The sequence below is a fragment of the Gasterosteus aculeatus genome, chromosome 4, assembly GCF_964276395.1.
Source record: "Gasterosteus aculeatus chromosome 4, fGasAcu3.hap1.1, whole genome shotgun sequence".
NCBI classification, from domain to species: domain Eukaryota; kingdom Metazoa; phylum Chordata; class Actinopteri; order Perciformes; family Gasterosteidae; genus Gasterosteus; species Gasterosteus aculeatus.
In genome coordinates, this window is record NC_135691.1 from 29,477,867 (window position 1) to 29,492,967 (window position 15,101).

The 15,101-nt window shown below is 45.9% G+C and overlaps 1 protein-coding gene across 1 annotated transcript; it reads right to left on the minus strand.

Annotated features, from left to right (window-relative positions):
- Positions 1-795: 795 nt before the first annotated feature.
- Positions 796-2,732, minus strand: LOC144406132 (uncharacterized). Its single transcript, XM_078100727.1, has one exon. The coding sequence runs from the start codon at positions 2,588-2,590 to the stop codon at positions 1,007-1,009; it is 1,584 nt and encodes a 527-aa protein (XP_077956853.1). The 5' UTR covers positions 2,591-2,732; the 3' UTR covers positions 796-1,006.
- Positions 2,733-15,101: the final 12,369 nt, after the last annotated feature.

Consider the following 15,101-nt stretch of genomic DNA (forward strand, 5'->3'; position numbering starts at 1 on the left):
GGGTTTGTCCTCCAGTTGTATCAGATCACCAAGACGGATGTAGAGTGGCCTTTAATAGGCGTTAAACGTGCACCAGCCGTAGACTCACGGAAAGAGAAATTGACGCGTTCAGCAAATGTAATGCCGAATATTCGCGCCATGGAAATATCGCCCTGTCCGATGCACCCACTGTTTTTTTTTATAGGCAAATGGCACATTGAATGCACACTGCATAATCACTTTGAATTAGATGGCCGCTGGCAAGCACACCACCACGCTGCGCATGAGGTTAATACAGCCAATCGCGTTGAGCCCAACGTCTTCCCATGGAGGCGCCAACACAAATGGCATTAATTATTTAAGTGGCGACACGGCGACTGTTAGGATCCGTGCTTTTAACCCTTTAAACTCAATACAATGGAACTGGTCTCTTATTGCGTGCATGGGCATACACTCGAGGTGGAGAGAATGAGCAAAGTAAAACCCACAGCATAGTAATTCATAATGTGGTGGATGATTTTTACGAGGTGTGAGAACAACAGAGAGGAGTGCTGGATGAAAGAGATGCCGCACTCGACAAGATGATCACTTGTACTTCATTAGCATGTGGCTGCCGTACACACACACACACACACACAATGTGAGTGGGTTTAATTCAGCCAACGATATCGCTGTGATAACTTCTTGATGAGCCATTACCAGGAGCGACATGAATGCCACACTCTGGGAGTGCTGAGTCACATCCCCGAGAATGACTCCTCCCATTTCAGGTAAGAGTCAGAGCCGCAGAGGGAGGGAGGGAGGGGGAGAGAGAGAGAGAGAGAGAGAGATTTTTTTTTGATTTTTTGAAAAACCTTTATTTTCTTTAAAACGCACAAACATGTCACATACACGACAACGCTGAAAAATTCAAAAGCTTGAGCTGCCCGTCGATTTGGCTGCTGGCTCCACTCCTCAGTTATTCCCCACCAGCATCTCCTCTTGCGTCAGCCGGCCAGGATCCTCCTCCACCGGATGGACGCCGCACTCAGTCCACAGAAGCACCTTCGCTTCCCCTGTTTATCTTCAGGATGATCTTCCTCATCCGGAAGACTTCCTGCTGGGTGTATCTCCCACTACCCTTTTTGCTCACACCGTTCCGAGCAGTGCGAGAGAACTTCTCTAGGTCAGAGAAATACTCCTCCATGTCCACCCCCTTCATGTTCTTTGTTACCTTCAGGAAGAGCTTCACTCTCCCCACCCCGTACCTGCTGGTCACTGTCCCACCAGAAGAGGCGCTGTCAGTGGAATCCCAGTCAGCAGAGGACCCGGGTTCACCCGCTTTCCCTCTTGTGCTCCTTCTGTTTTCTGACCCTTTCTTGGCTCGAGAGGCTCCTCCGCTGCTCCTCGTCTTCCTTCTCTTCAGGGGGGCTTTACGTTCCTCCTCCTCCCCCTCCATGTCATCGGCGCTGCTTTCAGACCGCATTTCCTCAGCACGTGTCTCTTGACTTTTTTCCAGCTTCTCCTGCCCTTCTTCACCCCCCAGAACCACCTGTTGAACCCCACTCACACCTTCCCTTCTCTCTTGGCTGAGCCGTCTGACACCACCTGTCTCATCATTCACCCCCACACTCACCTGGCCCACCCGTTGGGCCTCAATCAGCCCCTCAGTCACTCTGTCGCCCCCCTGGCAGGCCGGCTGGACTCCACCACACCCTCCATCTTCTCCCCTCTCACACACCTCACTCTCCCGCTGAACTTCACTTGTCCCCTCCCCACACATTCGCCCTACCTGTTGTCCTCCACTTGTCCCTTCCTGACCCCCATCACTCGCCTCCCCACCCTGCTGGACCCCACCAGTCCCCTGCTGTCCGTTCTCAGCCGCCTGCTTGACCCCACCCGTCTCTTCCTGTGCCTCCTTTCCCTCCTGTTGTACCCCACCTGTCTTCTCCTGTCTTCCCTGACTATCCCGATCCTCCACACCTCGTTCTCCTGCACCCTCTGTAGAGTCCTTTCCCGGACATGTCCTGGCGAGATGTCCTTTCCTGCCACACCTGAAACAGTTCATATTGTCAGAAGTGGCAAACACCACATACACAAAGTCCTCCACTTCGACTCCAAACATCAGGTTGAGCTCCTTGGTCCTGTTGTTGAGGACCATGAGGAGTTGCCTTTTGTGTGAAACCACGTGTCTCAGCAGCGGGGACTTGCACCCCGAAGAGACCTTCTTTACGGGAGACACCACCTTCCCGTGCTTTGACAGCTCCTTGACCAGAGCCTCGTCCCCGATGAACGGGGGGACGTTCGACACCGTCACTCTCACCGCCGGCGTGGAGAGAGGCAGAACGGGCACGAGCGCGCCGTGCACCGCGATCCCGCTGACCACCACCGCGTCCGCTTTTTCCACGCTGTCGAGGAAGATGACCACCGCGTTGTTCATGCGCGCTGCGGACTTCACGCTGCGGTGGCCCACCAGCTTCCCCACGGCCAGACTGCAGTCCTCCACCGAGTACGAGGGGCTCAGCGCGATCCTCACGCCGTGCTTCCGCGTCAGCCTGCCGAAATCCATGGCGGCGTGCAGCACGCCGTCCTGCAAACTCCGAAACGCTGCAGATACATTCAAAGTGCACATTCCCACAACGCGTACACAACGTTGACTTTAGCTGTCAATTTTTTGCGAAAAACCGACATGAAACACGCTAACGCTCTCAGCTCACCACCTGCACGCACCCTCTCAGAGAGAGAGAGAGAGAGAGAGAGAGAGAGAGAGAGAGAGAGAATGAGTGGAGTGTGACTCAGACTCAATTTGATAACATCCAACTCGCATGCAGCTCGTACTCTCAGGAGGACTTGAGTCAGTGTTTGCAGCTCTTCGCATCTATTGTTGAGCCTCTGTAAGGAATGGTAATGGGACGTTAAAAGTCAAAATGCTCATTTCAGGGACATTGTTCTGTTGCCTCTGAGGCCGGCAGGGTTAAATGTTGGATGACAAATGGCTTTAGAGACCCTAAGGGCAGCAAAGACCTGAACTAGCACAACACCCCACTTATCCATAAATGCCCTACCACGAATCTGACCTTTGAGGAAACCATTTCACAGGCAGCCCCAGATGTGACGAGACGCTCTCCGCCTTCCTCGATGTCTTGTCCCCGTCGTCTTGTGTGTCACTCTAATTCCTCCCCCGTTTCAGCTCTTCATCCTGACCCCTGTTCCGTTTTTTGTTTCGGACCCTGATTTTCTATTTCCCTATTTGTTCTTCTCGTGTTGTTTCTCTTTCACCCAATTGGTATTCTTCTCATTCATCTCACTGTTCTCTCCTTGGTCCCTCCTGTTTTTTCCGGTCTTTCCCCTTTTCTCTCTTTCATTGTGGTGCCTCAAGCACTTTTATTCATTTTGCTGACATTAGCTTGTCAGACAAGAAGCATATTTTGGTGTGAGGACAAAATCCCTGACTCTGGCACTTCCCTATTTCTCCCTAGTTACTTAAACTCATGCATATGCGTGGGATTGGGCACCGACATGCTTCACCCATCTTGTGCGGGACACTAATCTCTTTACTCAGTCAAGTTATGCATTGCTTCCTGTCGACAAAACGTAGCCCCATATTGTAAAGCTTGAGATTTAAGGTTCAGATGGTAAACTTCCATCTGAGGCATGTAGCAGATTACCTCACGTCCAACGTTGTCAGAATACCTTTGACTGGAGAGGTATGATTTAACGGAGCAGGTAGGCTGTGACACGAACAACGTGATCGGAAACGATAATCTGCTAATCTCTCTTTTGGGGGGAAAAAAGATGGCGTTTACTTTGTCCGCGTCAACAGGAAATGATGCTGACTGGATGAATTAGTCGGTCGCTGCTGAACGGATTGGGCAAAGGAAGATGCATGTCCTCGACCAGGCTAGGGCAAGGCTGCTTGACAGGTATATTATTACATTAGGACAGCCAACGGCGAACCTGAACATGATGTCGGGTTGAATGATGCTGTGAAGGTCTCGGGAACCGCTTCTTCAAGATCGAAATCCACAAAAGAGCATCATTTGAAAAAGGTAGAAAAGAGTCCATAGTTCTCAGTCTTCAGAATGCTCACTCCACTGTGGTCAATGGTCAATGGTCACTGGAATCCCTAACGGCCCCAGATGAATGAATGTTCTCACCTCGTGCCCAGCGATACTCTCCGCCAGATGTTCCTTATGCTCCATCTTCTTCTGTTGCTTTCAAATACTTTCAAAACCATTTGAAAGTTGTTGAATGCAAGGTCAAATTTCATGAATCCGCTCGCCCCTTAGTCTGCCTTATTTATTGTTGTGCAGATGTTGCTCTTTCTTTGGCTGCTCCTCTTACCCTGACTGCTTAAACTCAATCCATTTCAAACATGTTTGGCGCTTTTGTTGCTCTCAACCCCTCACTTTTCTTTTTTTTCCCCTGAAAGCTGACCCCTACACTGCATGAAACCAAAGTACTGTCTGTGGTTATGTAAGCTCCTCACGCGTTCCACCCTTCCTCCTTTCTCCCTTTAATGTTCCGACTTTCAAACCTGAGCTCTTTTCCAAAGCTACACACACACATATTCACAAAACGACTTCCACCTCCTACCCATGCTGCTGTTCTTCTCGTCTGTTTCGTCCCCTGTTCCCCTCCGGGTTTCGGCGTTTGCCCTTTCTGTCTCCCAGCGTCGGAATCTGACCCTGCAATTCTCTGTCCGTCAAAGCTCTCCGGCTCTTTACCTCTGTTTCTACACTATTTATTTCAAGAAAACAACAAAACAACTTCTCTCAGCGCAGAGACAAGACATGTTCCTTTTCCTTCTGCCCTCCAACATCCTCTGCAATGCAGTAACAGATGTTTCCCAGTGGAGTGAAGGTTACCTACACTTGGGCGCATTCATTTATTCCGACTGTGTGTGTTCGCTGGTGGTGGAGAGAGGGGGTGGGGGGGGGGGGGGTGTTAACAAAGTGAGTAAGTGCCTTACTTGTCTTACTAAATATTTGAACAGCAGCAGAGCTTTGCCTTGATGCAGGTTTTCTCTTCCCTTTCTTTCTCATGTTCTTACAGTTCATTAATTAATAGCCAAGAAAGTGACGCTGGTATTGTTTTAATCCCGTCAGTACGTGTGTGCCATCATGGCAAAACGTGGCCCTGGAGACACTAGGCAGACGAGGTCTTGAGTTATTTGCCAGGTGAGTCCTCACAGGGGCGGGATCAAGATGAAAGTCAAGCTGGAAGATGCGTGTTCTCTGAGCCAAGGGAGCCAGAGGTAGGAGGCAGCGGGCGCATAGTTTAGTTGCACTGGCCCACTCCCGTTTAGGACGGTCAAATCGATGTCAAGCTCTGGAAGGAGGCCGTCTCGGATGCTGACTTCCTCTGCGCCCCCCAGTGCAGAGGAATCAGTGATGAGAGAAGGAGAGAATAGGCTTAACGGGACCGCAGCCGTGAGTGAAAGGAGATAGATCGCAAGAGAGAGACGGAAATAATGAGAGAAGTTGGAGAAAAGGCCACAGACATTAGCCCAAAACGGGGACGGGGGTGGCTGGGTATAGATGAGGATGTGGAAGGACAAAGACAAGGAAAGAGGAAATGTAAGCAGGGCAGAGTGGCTGTGCACTTATGTGTGTATACATGGACAAAAAAAAACGTAAACAACCAACTAGTTAAGTCCATTGTTGGTAATCCATCGAATTCTAGCTGTTTAACCTCAACTATACTTAAAAGCGCCACACTAAATGTCAAGTGTCACCCAATTCCACCAAATAAAACTCGCTTTTGTACCCACACGCATGGCAAAGTATGTACATACAAATGTAGCAAATGTACGTGCATGAGGCCCTCCGTGTGATCGGGCGCAGACTGAGCATGATGGACAAAGCTGCACCTTCATTCTCGGCGGCTATTTGAGGTTGGGAATTTCAACGTCACGCCGAGCTCAGGTAGCAGCATTCAACGGTACCACCACCATACCTCTGAAAAAGTTTCACCTGTGGAATTGCATTTGGACTTTTCTCATCAGTGACTTAAACTGGTGGAAAACAAAAATGAAAAAGCTGGGATTTGGAGAGTGAAACTCGATGGGCCGGAGATGGAAGAGGGGAAATCTTGTGGAAGGAGGTGGCTCACCAGGTGACGGCTGTAATGCTGCTTTTGGAGAAGTCTATGAGAAAAGGAACCAATTTCTTACTTGATCTATTAACCATAAACAATGTAAACATGATTTATGGTCTAACCCACACGTTTTGAGGCCACTTGTGAAGTTCATTTTCTAAATGATGGTCCCAGAAATAGAAGAAAGCAGGGTGTACTTTAAGGTGGGCTACTTTGTGGTGGTGGTGGCTTCACATTGTTATATCACTTGGCTACAAAAGTTCCACATCCGCTTATTCTATACAGTCTACGGTGAAATGACTGTGATTACTGGGGCTGGAAAGACTGGAAAGTTTGTTTAAGTGCCTTCTGCAGTTAGTACACATTGGAGCATCTTGTATTGTTTTTAACTTTAGGATATTGACACACAAAAACGCGCGGAATGCCACAAGACGACGCGACCACAGCGGCGCCAGGATGCGTGTGGATATGGTAAAAATATCTAAACGGTTTTCTCTGTGAGTCTCAGTAGGCATCATCTCCATTCCTCCAACTTTGAAAACTGCCATCAGAGCGCACAATCATCCGCAGAGACGTTGACAGCTCAGAGCCGTGTTTGTGTGAGGTAACAGCCTGCAATGAGCTTTTTGTAAATAATTGGGCTTCCACCCTGGGAATTTGGATGTCATTATATCTTTTGAATTCTTGTCACTTTCATTTGCTTGTTAATTTGTATGGGTGTTTTCTAAAAGCAGCACATTGAATGCGTGTGTGTGTGTGTGTGTGTGTGTGTGTGTGTGTGTCCCAGACTACATGCAGTTGTCCACCTGTCATCTCAACGTAACACAAAATTTGTATGGCGCTTAAAATTCTCGGCTATCTTGAGTAAAATGACGCTTTCATCTCTGTTTGGCTTTTGTTGGCCCACCGCATCGATGTATGTCTGTGCATACTTTTAGCATACGAGGTTGTGTTTACGTGTCGATTGTGCATGTTTTTGCTTGAAAGGTTTTGTAGGTTTTCATTTCTTTATATTTGTGACGCGTCTGTGTGCGTCTCGACTCCTACGTTATGCCCCGTCATTGTTTGTCTGTTCGACGTCAAAAGGAGATGATGATTTATGTCTTTACAGAACCCCGCCCCCCACACACACCCCCACCCCACCCTACACCCCTCCCCCCTTTCCATTCAAACGCGTCGGCAAATTCAATCCATTCATTCCTTCACAACTAAAATATCTTCCTTAATGTGTCGCTCAGAAGAGTTCTGTTGACAAACCTGACAGTGTGACCGAACCGCCGAGCGGTTCGCTGACTGTTTATTTTTCCATTCGCAGAGGTGACGGACTGATTGACGGTCTGCTGTGCTGACAGAGTGATTGACTGGATGTAAATCTGACCGACTGTCTGTCTCGAGTCATTTGCTGGTTTCCTAGCCGGCCGAGTGACCGGCCATGCAGTTGTTATTAAAGACTTGACAGCTTCGGAGCTGTGACGGAGACGGTTTGAGTGGTGATGGAGGCCGTGATCGGGGTCGACGACCCGACCTATTTGTCCCGGTAATGTCCGCCCTCATGTTGCTGCTTCTCGTCTGAGCTTGATTCGAAATATAATAAATTGGATTAGTGGCGTCGTCCGTCTGAGTCGACTGCGCGGGACCTCGTGCCTCCGACTGAGGGAGGCTCAATTATCTACTTTTTTTCCTCCTCACTGTCTTCCCCTCACGCGCTCATGGTTCCTGGCAGTCGTCATCTTCACAGAAGGTCACTGTGGAGGCAAATGGAGCTTGAATCCATCCAGCTTGGTGTCCTCCTGCCCGATGCATAATCCATATCTCCCTCGTGTTCTTTAATTGGCGGCTTTTGTTACTGTCTCGCCTCCCTTTCATCCTTTCACCTCTCGTCTATGGTTCTTTCTTTTCACTATACTTTATCTTGATAAGTTGCTGAGTTGTACTAAAAAACTGAAGTGGCTGTGACTAAACGTGGGTGTGTGTCAGTGGAACATCTCTCTTGAGATGTGCCTCCATGCAAGGAGTTTGTATTCATGTTAATTCATACGCAGCAGGCCGCACAACGCAGAAGCAAACCAGGAGGAACCAGAACAATGCGGCTGTTCACGTGTTTGTGTGTGTGTGATCTGTGCACAGATGTAATCACTGCTAGACTGTTTATTGCGAAATAATATCTGGTTTTGTCATGACAAAGGGTTTTAGTACCTTCTCATCTATGCAAAGAAACTGGCTCTGTGGCATTGCACACACACACACACACACACACACACAATCAGTGTGTTTTCACCTCCTGAATTGCTCCAAACAAATGAGTTTAAATAAGGCTGTTTAGGTGTAAGTGCGGTACTTAATCATTTTTCCGCAGCCATAATTATTGGACTTTTGTTTTCTTTTGCTCATTTCGACTCAATGCAGAACCGGCTGGCAGGTTGAATTATGCATGTTTGTTTGTTGGTTTTATTACAGAAGCAGATGCCTCAGCTGGAATAATGGAGGTAGTTGGAGTGTCATTATGTTGCTGCTTTTTTTTTTTTTCTTCCTGGTGTTGGAGAAATGCCGAGCACTTTGGGGTAGTTCATCTCAATATGAATGAAATCGTCAGACACCGCTGCCCAGCGAAGAGGTCAAGCATGGGTTCTGTCATTGTGCTGCCAATACGGATCCGGCCTCATTTCCGTGTTAATCCTCCATATTCCTCTGTGTCGTATCCTCCCTTAACTCTCAGCCATAATGCTTTTTCATCCAGACGTTAATATCCGTGCACTAATATAATATTTCAACAATATGATCAAGGCGGAGACGCAGATGAAGCACAACTACTACTTTATGCAGCTTGGAGTCACACACACACACACACACACGCTGTTTCCTGTCACCCACGGTGACAACAACAAGAACAAAGTACGTCTATGCGCCGCAGTAGAAATGAACACCAGGGCAGATTATATCAGTATATTTTACCCTGAAGCAATCGGAGCTGCAAACTTGTATACTTTCCAATAATCAAATTTATTAGATAGTTTACAACCCCCAGAAGGGATTCTTCCCACTTCTGTCAAACTAATGCAATGAGGACTTGGAGACCTTTTAAACCCTGCTCTTTCTCCCTCAAATCTTGTAAAGACTGTAATTGTATTTTTCTCATTCGGGCTATTGAGGAAATCTGTATGCAAATAAATGGTAACAACACAGAATTGGCAATTGATGCATGCATTTCGCATCACTCGCAACTCCCATGTGTCCAATCTCAAGGTCAATTCACCAACGAGACATAATGCTGGTCCTGCGCACACTCATGGGGTCAGATTTATATATATATATATACACACACACATTTTTAATTTTTTTTTGGAAAACACATAAACTTACAGTATCAAAATGTCTGACTTTGGTCGTATTCTCCTCTACTCACAGGCATTTAAGTTCCCATTCCAACCCGTGTCGCTTGTCATCTCGGTTACTGTCTTCTTCAGAATGCCATCTATCCTGCAGTGAGAGCAATCCTCACAGACATGACAGATGTGAAAGAGGAAAACGATCAACAGCTTATGAGAAAAGAAAATGACTTCACCATGCAGTAGTTGTAACAGGTTTTTGCTCATATATCTTGGCATTAAACTACATTCAGCTTAAACATTTGTCAGGAATTCAGCTTCCTGAACCGGGTTTGTTACATTGCCACTCTAACCGTTTTTTTCTGAGTTTCCCCAAACACATCCTGACTAATTATTCAACCATCGACACCTGCTGCTGCCCGCACACCTGGTCCTGATTACCATCCCCTTCACCATTTAAGCCGTGACCAGACAACCAGTCCCTGCCGGATCGTTAGCGTACCACGTACGGTTTTTGCTCCAAACTCGAGTCTAGTCTAGTCAAGAGTCAGTGTGTTTGTTTGCTTCTGTTTTTTTCCGGATCACTAACCAGCAACCTGTTTCCCTGCCTACAGCTAATCACTTGGATCGCCCTTTTCCCCTGCCTAGCCGTTGACCCGACTCCCGCCCCCACTCATCACCACCCAACCGGACCAGACCTTCCCCACACCTTTTTTTGCATAATAAATACCCACCTTTTATTTTGATTCTTCCGTGTGGTCTGCTTTTGGGTTCCCGTCCTGGACGATTCGTGACAACATTTGTACAAACAAAAACTAGAATCACTAAAAACAACCCATCAGGGTGACCTGAAAGTGCATGATCATAGGCAAGGGGGGACTTTAACAATTAAAAGCTAATGTATGTTTAGGTTTAAGTATAAAACGTGTATAATGGTTGTAGTATTCTATTCAGATATACTATGAAGTGCTCCAGGTATGAGTCACATGTACTTGGACATTTCCTTTTTATGCAAGTTGTAATCTTTAGTCTTTTGGTCTCTTAGTCTTTAAGTTTTTGTAACCTCTGATTTGTGTTCACTTGTATTCATTTGATAGTTCGTTGTTGTTTGCAGATTTAGGTATTACACACAAAATACTTCAATCAAATTCATTCAATTCTGATGCACTGCTGCTAAATTTGATCCCACATTACACATGTTTAGTTTAAGCTTCACCTTGAACATACTTAGTAACAACAAATGTACTTACATTTACTAACATATTTTGGACTGGATTAGGACTTTTCATTTCATATTTTTTATTAAGAAAAACACCAAAGAAATCAGTTGGTTCAAATTTTCTGGCACATGTGTGGAAAAGAGTCCGTACAATCGCAACTAAATTGCCAATACAACCATACGCACGACAAGCCAGACAAGACTTATTCTATAAAAATGAAAGAAAGAAATATTTTTAAAAAACACAAGTTATTTATAAAAAAGTTTGACTTCTAGATACTATTTATGAAAGCCATTCCTATGAGCTTGATAGAAACCCGTTTGAAGCTGTCAGGCAGCAGACGGCGTGCCCACCAGGACCCATGTGGAGTTGGCTTCTCCACACTGGCGTCTTCCTTGGTGTCGGGGTCACGGACTTCTCCTCCTCGCTAGTTGGACGCAGCAGGACTTCCCTGAGGGGGGGTGGGGAGGGGGGTTGTCTTAAACTGCGGAGTCAACGGCTTTTGAACACACACACATAGATAGATGTGTGCGTGCACATTGACATTGCACCCGTGTCCAGGCCTCACTGAGACACAGTCCCCTCAAACTCCCCCATTTCTGTGCTTCACCTTTCTCTCTTTCTCTTTAATTGTTGGTGGACATCTAACATCGGTGCCAGTGGAACTCTTGGCTACTGTCTATTGTAACTTAACTCATTTTTCACCAGCTGAGGGATTGTCACAAGCTTATCGTACAAAAGCATCTCAAAACATTGGTTTGGAGTTTGTGTTCATCCTGTAATAGTAACATTATAAATGGATGGATGGATGGATTGATATGAGTATGAAATATTGGTGCTGTTTTGTTTAGGGATGCAAGCATACACGGATACATCCACACACAGAGTCATTAAATTCAAATTAAAGGGCACGCATGCAAATAAGACATATAAATTGTGCGCATCCATAAACTAAGACACTCAGAGAACACACAGAACATTCAAAATTCTGTCAATAGCAGCGCAAAGCCAACGTGGCATCATTTCAACCATAACGCCTAATTGAATTCCTCTGCAGTCATGCTTTCCTCGTCCAGGGTGGGCAGTAAATGGAGCAGTGTGCAATATCATTAACACAACAAGTCGGTGTGCACATCGTGATCATCTGTGTTTAGCAATGATTATGTAGGAAACAAACGATCAAGCTGTTGGAAATAAGCCCTGTGTTGAAGGTTGTAGTCCCTCTCTTGTCTTTGGCGCTCTCTTTCTATGACACAGTGACACCTGCTGGTGAAATAATGCTGAACGAAATAATCTTTCAGCATTTCCCCACTGGCACACACACACACACACACATGCACACCCACTGCACACAAACTTCACTCAACCGTAGGATTTCCTGGGACGAACATGAAAAAATAACATGAAGATAAAAACGGGCACGTAGTTGGGGTTTCCGTTTACCTTCTTTACCCGCTTCCTGCCTGAGCTCCAAAAGGTATCCCTGCTGTGTTTGAAAAAGGCAACGTGGGAAACCTCCAACCATCTGTGATCTACTGAATTCTAACAGAAACCGTGCTGTGCTCTTTCAGTGGCAGGCAGAGCGGAGCAGGGAGGATGGAAAGACTAAAGGAAGAGCATCAGGTGGGTGCCATGGAGCCCTGGCGACCGGAGGTGAATGAAATGTCACCTATGAAAACCTTCAATGCCTCCAAAAATATATTGGAATGCATAGCCAGAGTGACATCAGATGACTGCACAGTTCATGCAGCTGTACAACATCAGCATGTGTCATTAGATACTCTAGGTAACCTATTTACTGTAGGTTCAGCCACATATATATATGGTGTACATCTGACAGTTTGGAGATGTTGAAATCCATACTTCACTTTGGAAATCAGAGAAGATTATTCCTCATTCTCTGTCCACCTGCCGTTTTGGCTCAGTCGGTGTGTGTGTGTGTGTGTGTGTGTGTGTGTGTGTGTGTGTGTGTAGCTGCAGGAGCTTGGCTGCAACAGATTCAGCACAAAAGATGTGCGCTGCAGTGTAATAATAGTCTGCACCAAAACATTCAAAAGTACACTGCAAATCTAAATAAAACTAAATATTATATACCATTTCTACCAAGTAATCGCCCCAAATTTTACACCCTGTTTTAGCCATTTACTGAACCCCCAAATACATGACTGTGGTATTTTTACAGCTTCCAATATAAGTAGAGAAGTGATGAAAATGATAAAGAGAAAATCTCTGCCGAAAGAACTTCTGATTGAATGTTGTTTCCACCATAATTCAGTTGACTCTATGAAAACCAAAGGGGCCCCGATGATGCAGCGGCTTCCCTCCTAAGTTCCCTAATGCAACACATTGATTCCCTTCGACTCTCTAGAGCAGACCACTTATCGTTGATTACCGCTCCGCTTCCGATGCCATCCATCGCCGTCACATGATCAAGATAATCCTTCGAGGTCTCAATAGTTCTCAGCAGAACAGATTTTTGTTTAAAGTCCTTATTCATTCCTCAGCCCATTTTTAATCATTCTCTAAACAATAGACTCTCACAAGCCATCACATGTTACACCTGCCACTCCGCAAACGCACAATGCGCTCCATCAACAGCCCCCATTGTTGTTCATCAAAGGTGCACTTGTCTTCTTTCCAAATGGCCTCTTCCATTTCTACGTAGGATCGTTGCACCTGAACTTTGAGAGATTTCAATAATGGAGGACTCTGTTCCCTTATCCTCCCTCTAATGTACCAAGGCGACTCCCTTCTGATTCACAAAGTAATTGTATATTTCTGTCACTTCTCTGATGACCAGTAACTAAAAAAGCTAACCAGCTGTGCATCATTCTTTGAATTGTTGAAGCCTTATCCATGGCCAGACTTAACATTCATTTGAAAAGTATTGCCCCAACTCAATGAATTTGTTTTGCATCCAATTATGTCAGAAAACATGCAGACGTGAAGGAAATAAATACCCAACAAAGCCAATTTAACATTATATTAATTAATACTGTACAATATCCACCCAGTATAATATTCACACCTCCTCAAGGATGTCGCTGTAAACACATGTTTGTTAACTGAATGTCAGGCGTCTCCATGGCACTACTTTGTCTGTTATTTCAAGTTCAGTGGCAAGGTGATTTGATAATTAACTGTTATCGTATCCCTCTCAAAGGCACATTTTTGTTTTTTTGATTACCTTTCCCCCTTTAATGGTGGAATAATTATGCTCTCAATCACAGCGTGGATGAGATTCAAGGGCAGCCCGAGAGTAATCAAATAGGCTGAAAGAGGATGAAGTTAGAGCCGCGAACAGATGGAAAAGACATGAGGCTACATTTTGGAAAATGTGCTTCTGCCAAAAAGGCACTTGCAAGAGATGTGAGGAAGGTATAAAAATAGGTAATAAAAGGAGTAAGAGAAAGAGGATTACATGAAAGGCAACAGAAGTCATTTCAGGTTTAATTTCATTAGAAGATGAATCAGCCTCTAGTTTTATTCTAAAATATGAGCGAGATCAGGCGACGATACGGAGATCCTTTCAGTGTTGCTGCAACCCCTTTAGAAAGCACCAGAAGGCGCCGTCGGCCTGTGAAATGCTGTGTGCTGAACCACATGGACTCATATGTTCACCATGTGGCAACAGCCTGGTAACCAAGCATCACCATCGAGAGCCTGCCCGAATATGTGCTGACATTACTGGGAGATAATTCCTCATGATGGGTTCATCTTTAAGGACAACAATGGGTTTGGGAGGGGGGGGGGGGTCTCTCAGAACAACAGCCCATTGTATGAGATTGTGAGCAGTGGGATAACCGCCTCAAAGTGAATGGGTATTGGACAGGGATAAGTCCAACGACAGAAACATCTAGAAACCTCATTGAGAAGCAGAAAACCGACAGTTAAAAGGCCTTTGAAATTAAGATTTTTTAAGACTCTGCCGCCCCTCCTGATTTCACACTCACATGGATTTACAAATTGCAGATACAGGCTATAGCTCATTAATACCATTTCCGCCTTTGTATTGATTTGTTTAGATAAATAACTTTTACCGACAATAATCCCTGGGAGGTTTAAATGTAAATCGTTTACGCGGGCGAAAGTAACTGTTGGAAACCCAATTGGAGCTTCCCACCCCGTAATCATTTTTAATCCAACTGACTGCTTCTATAATTCATCGAAGCCTTCATGCAGCAGTAGACTTGTGTTTTTGGGCTCGGCTGGCTGTGTTGTTTGTGTGTCTGTGTGTGTGTGTGTGATGTATATTCCACACAGGCCGCATACTGGGAAATCCATGAAATCTTTATGGTGCTAGAATGTTCTTCTTGCCGCCTGCATGCCCTACTAAACTCCAGACTGTGTGAGTGTCTGTGTGTCTGTGTGTGTGTGTGTCTCTGTGCACTCGTCCTGGTGTGTGCACTCACCCCCTTATTGGAGCTTGGAGCGAGTACACGCATGGCGTGTGCCCTTCATGTCCCTCCGCGTCTGAATCGTCTGCGAGAGAACCTCT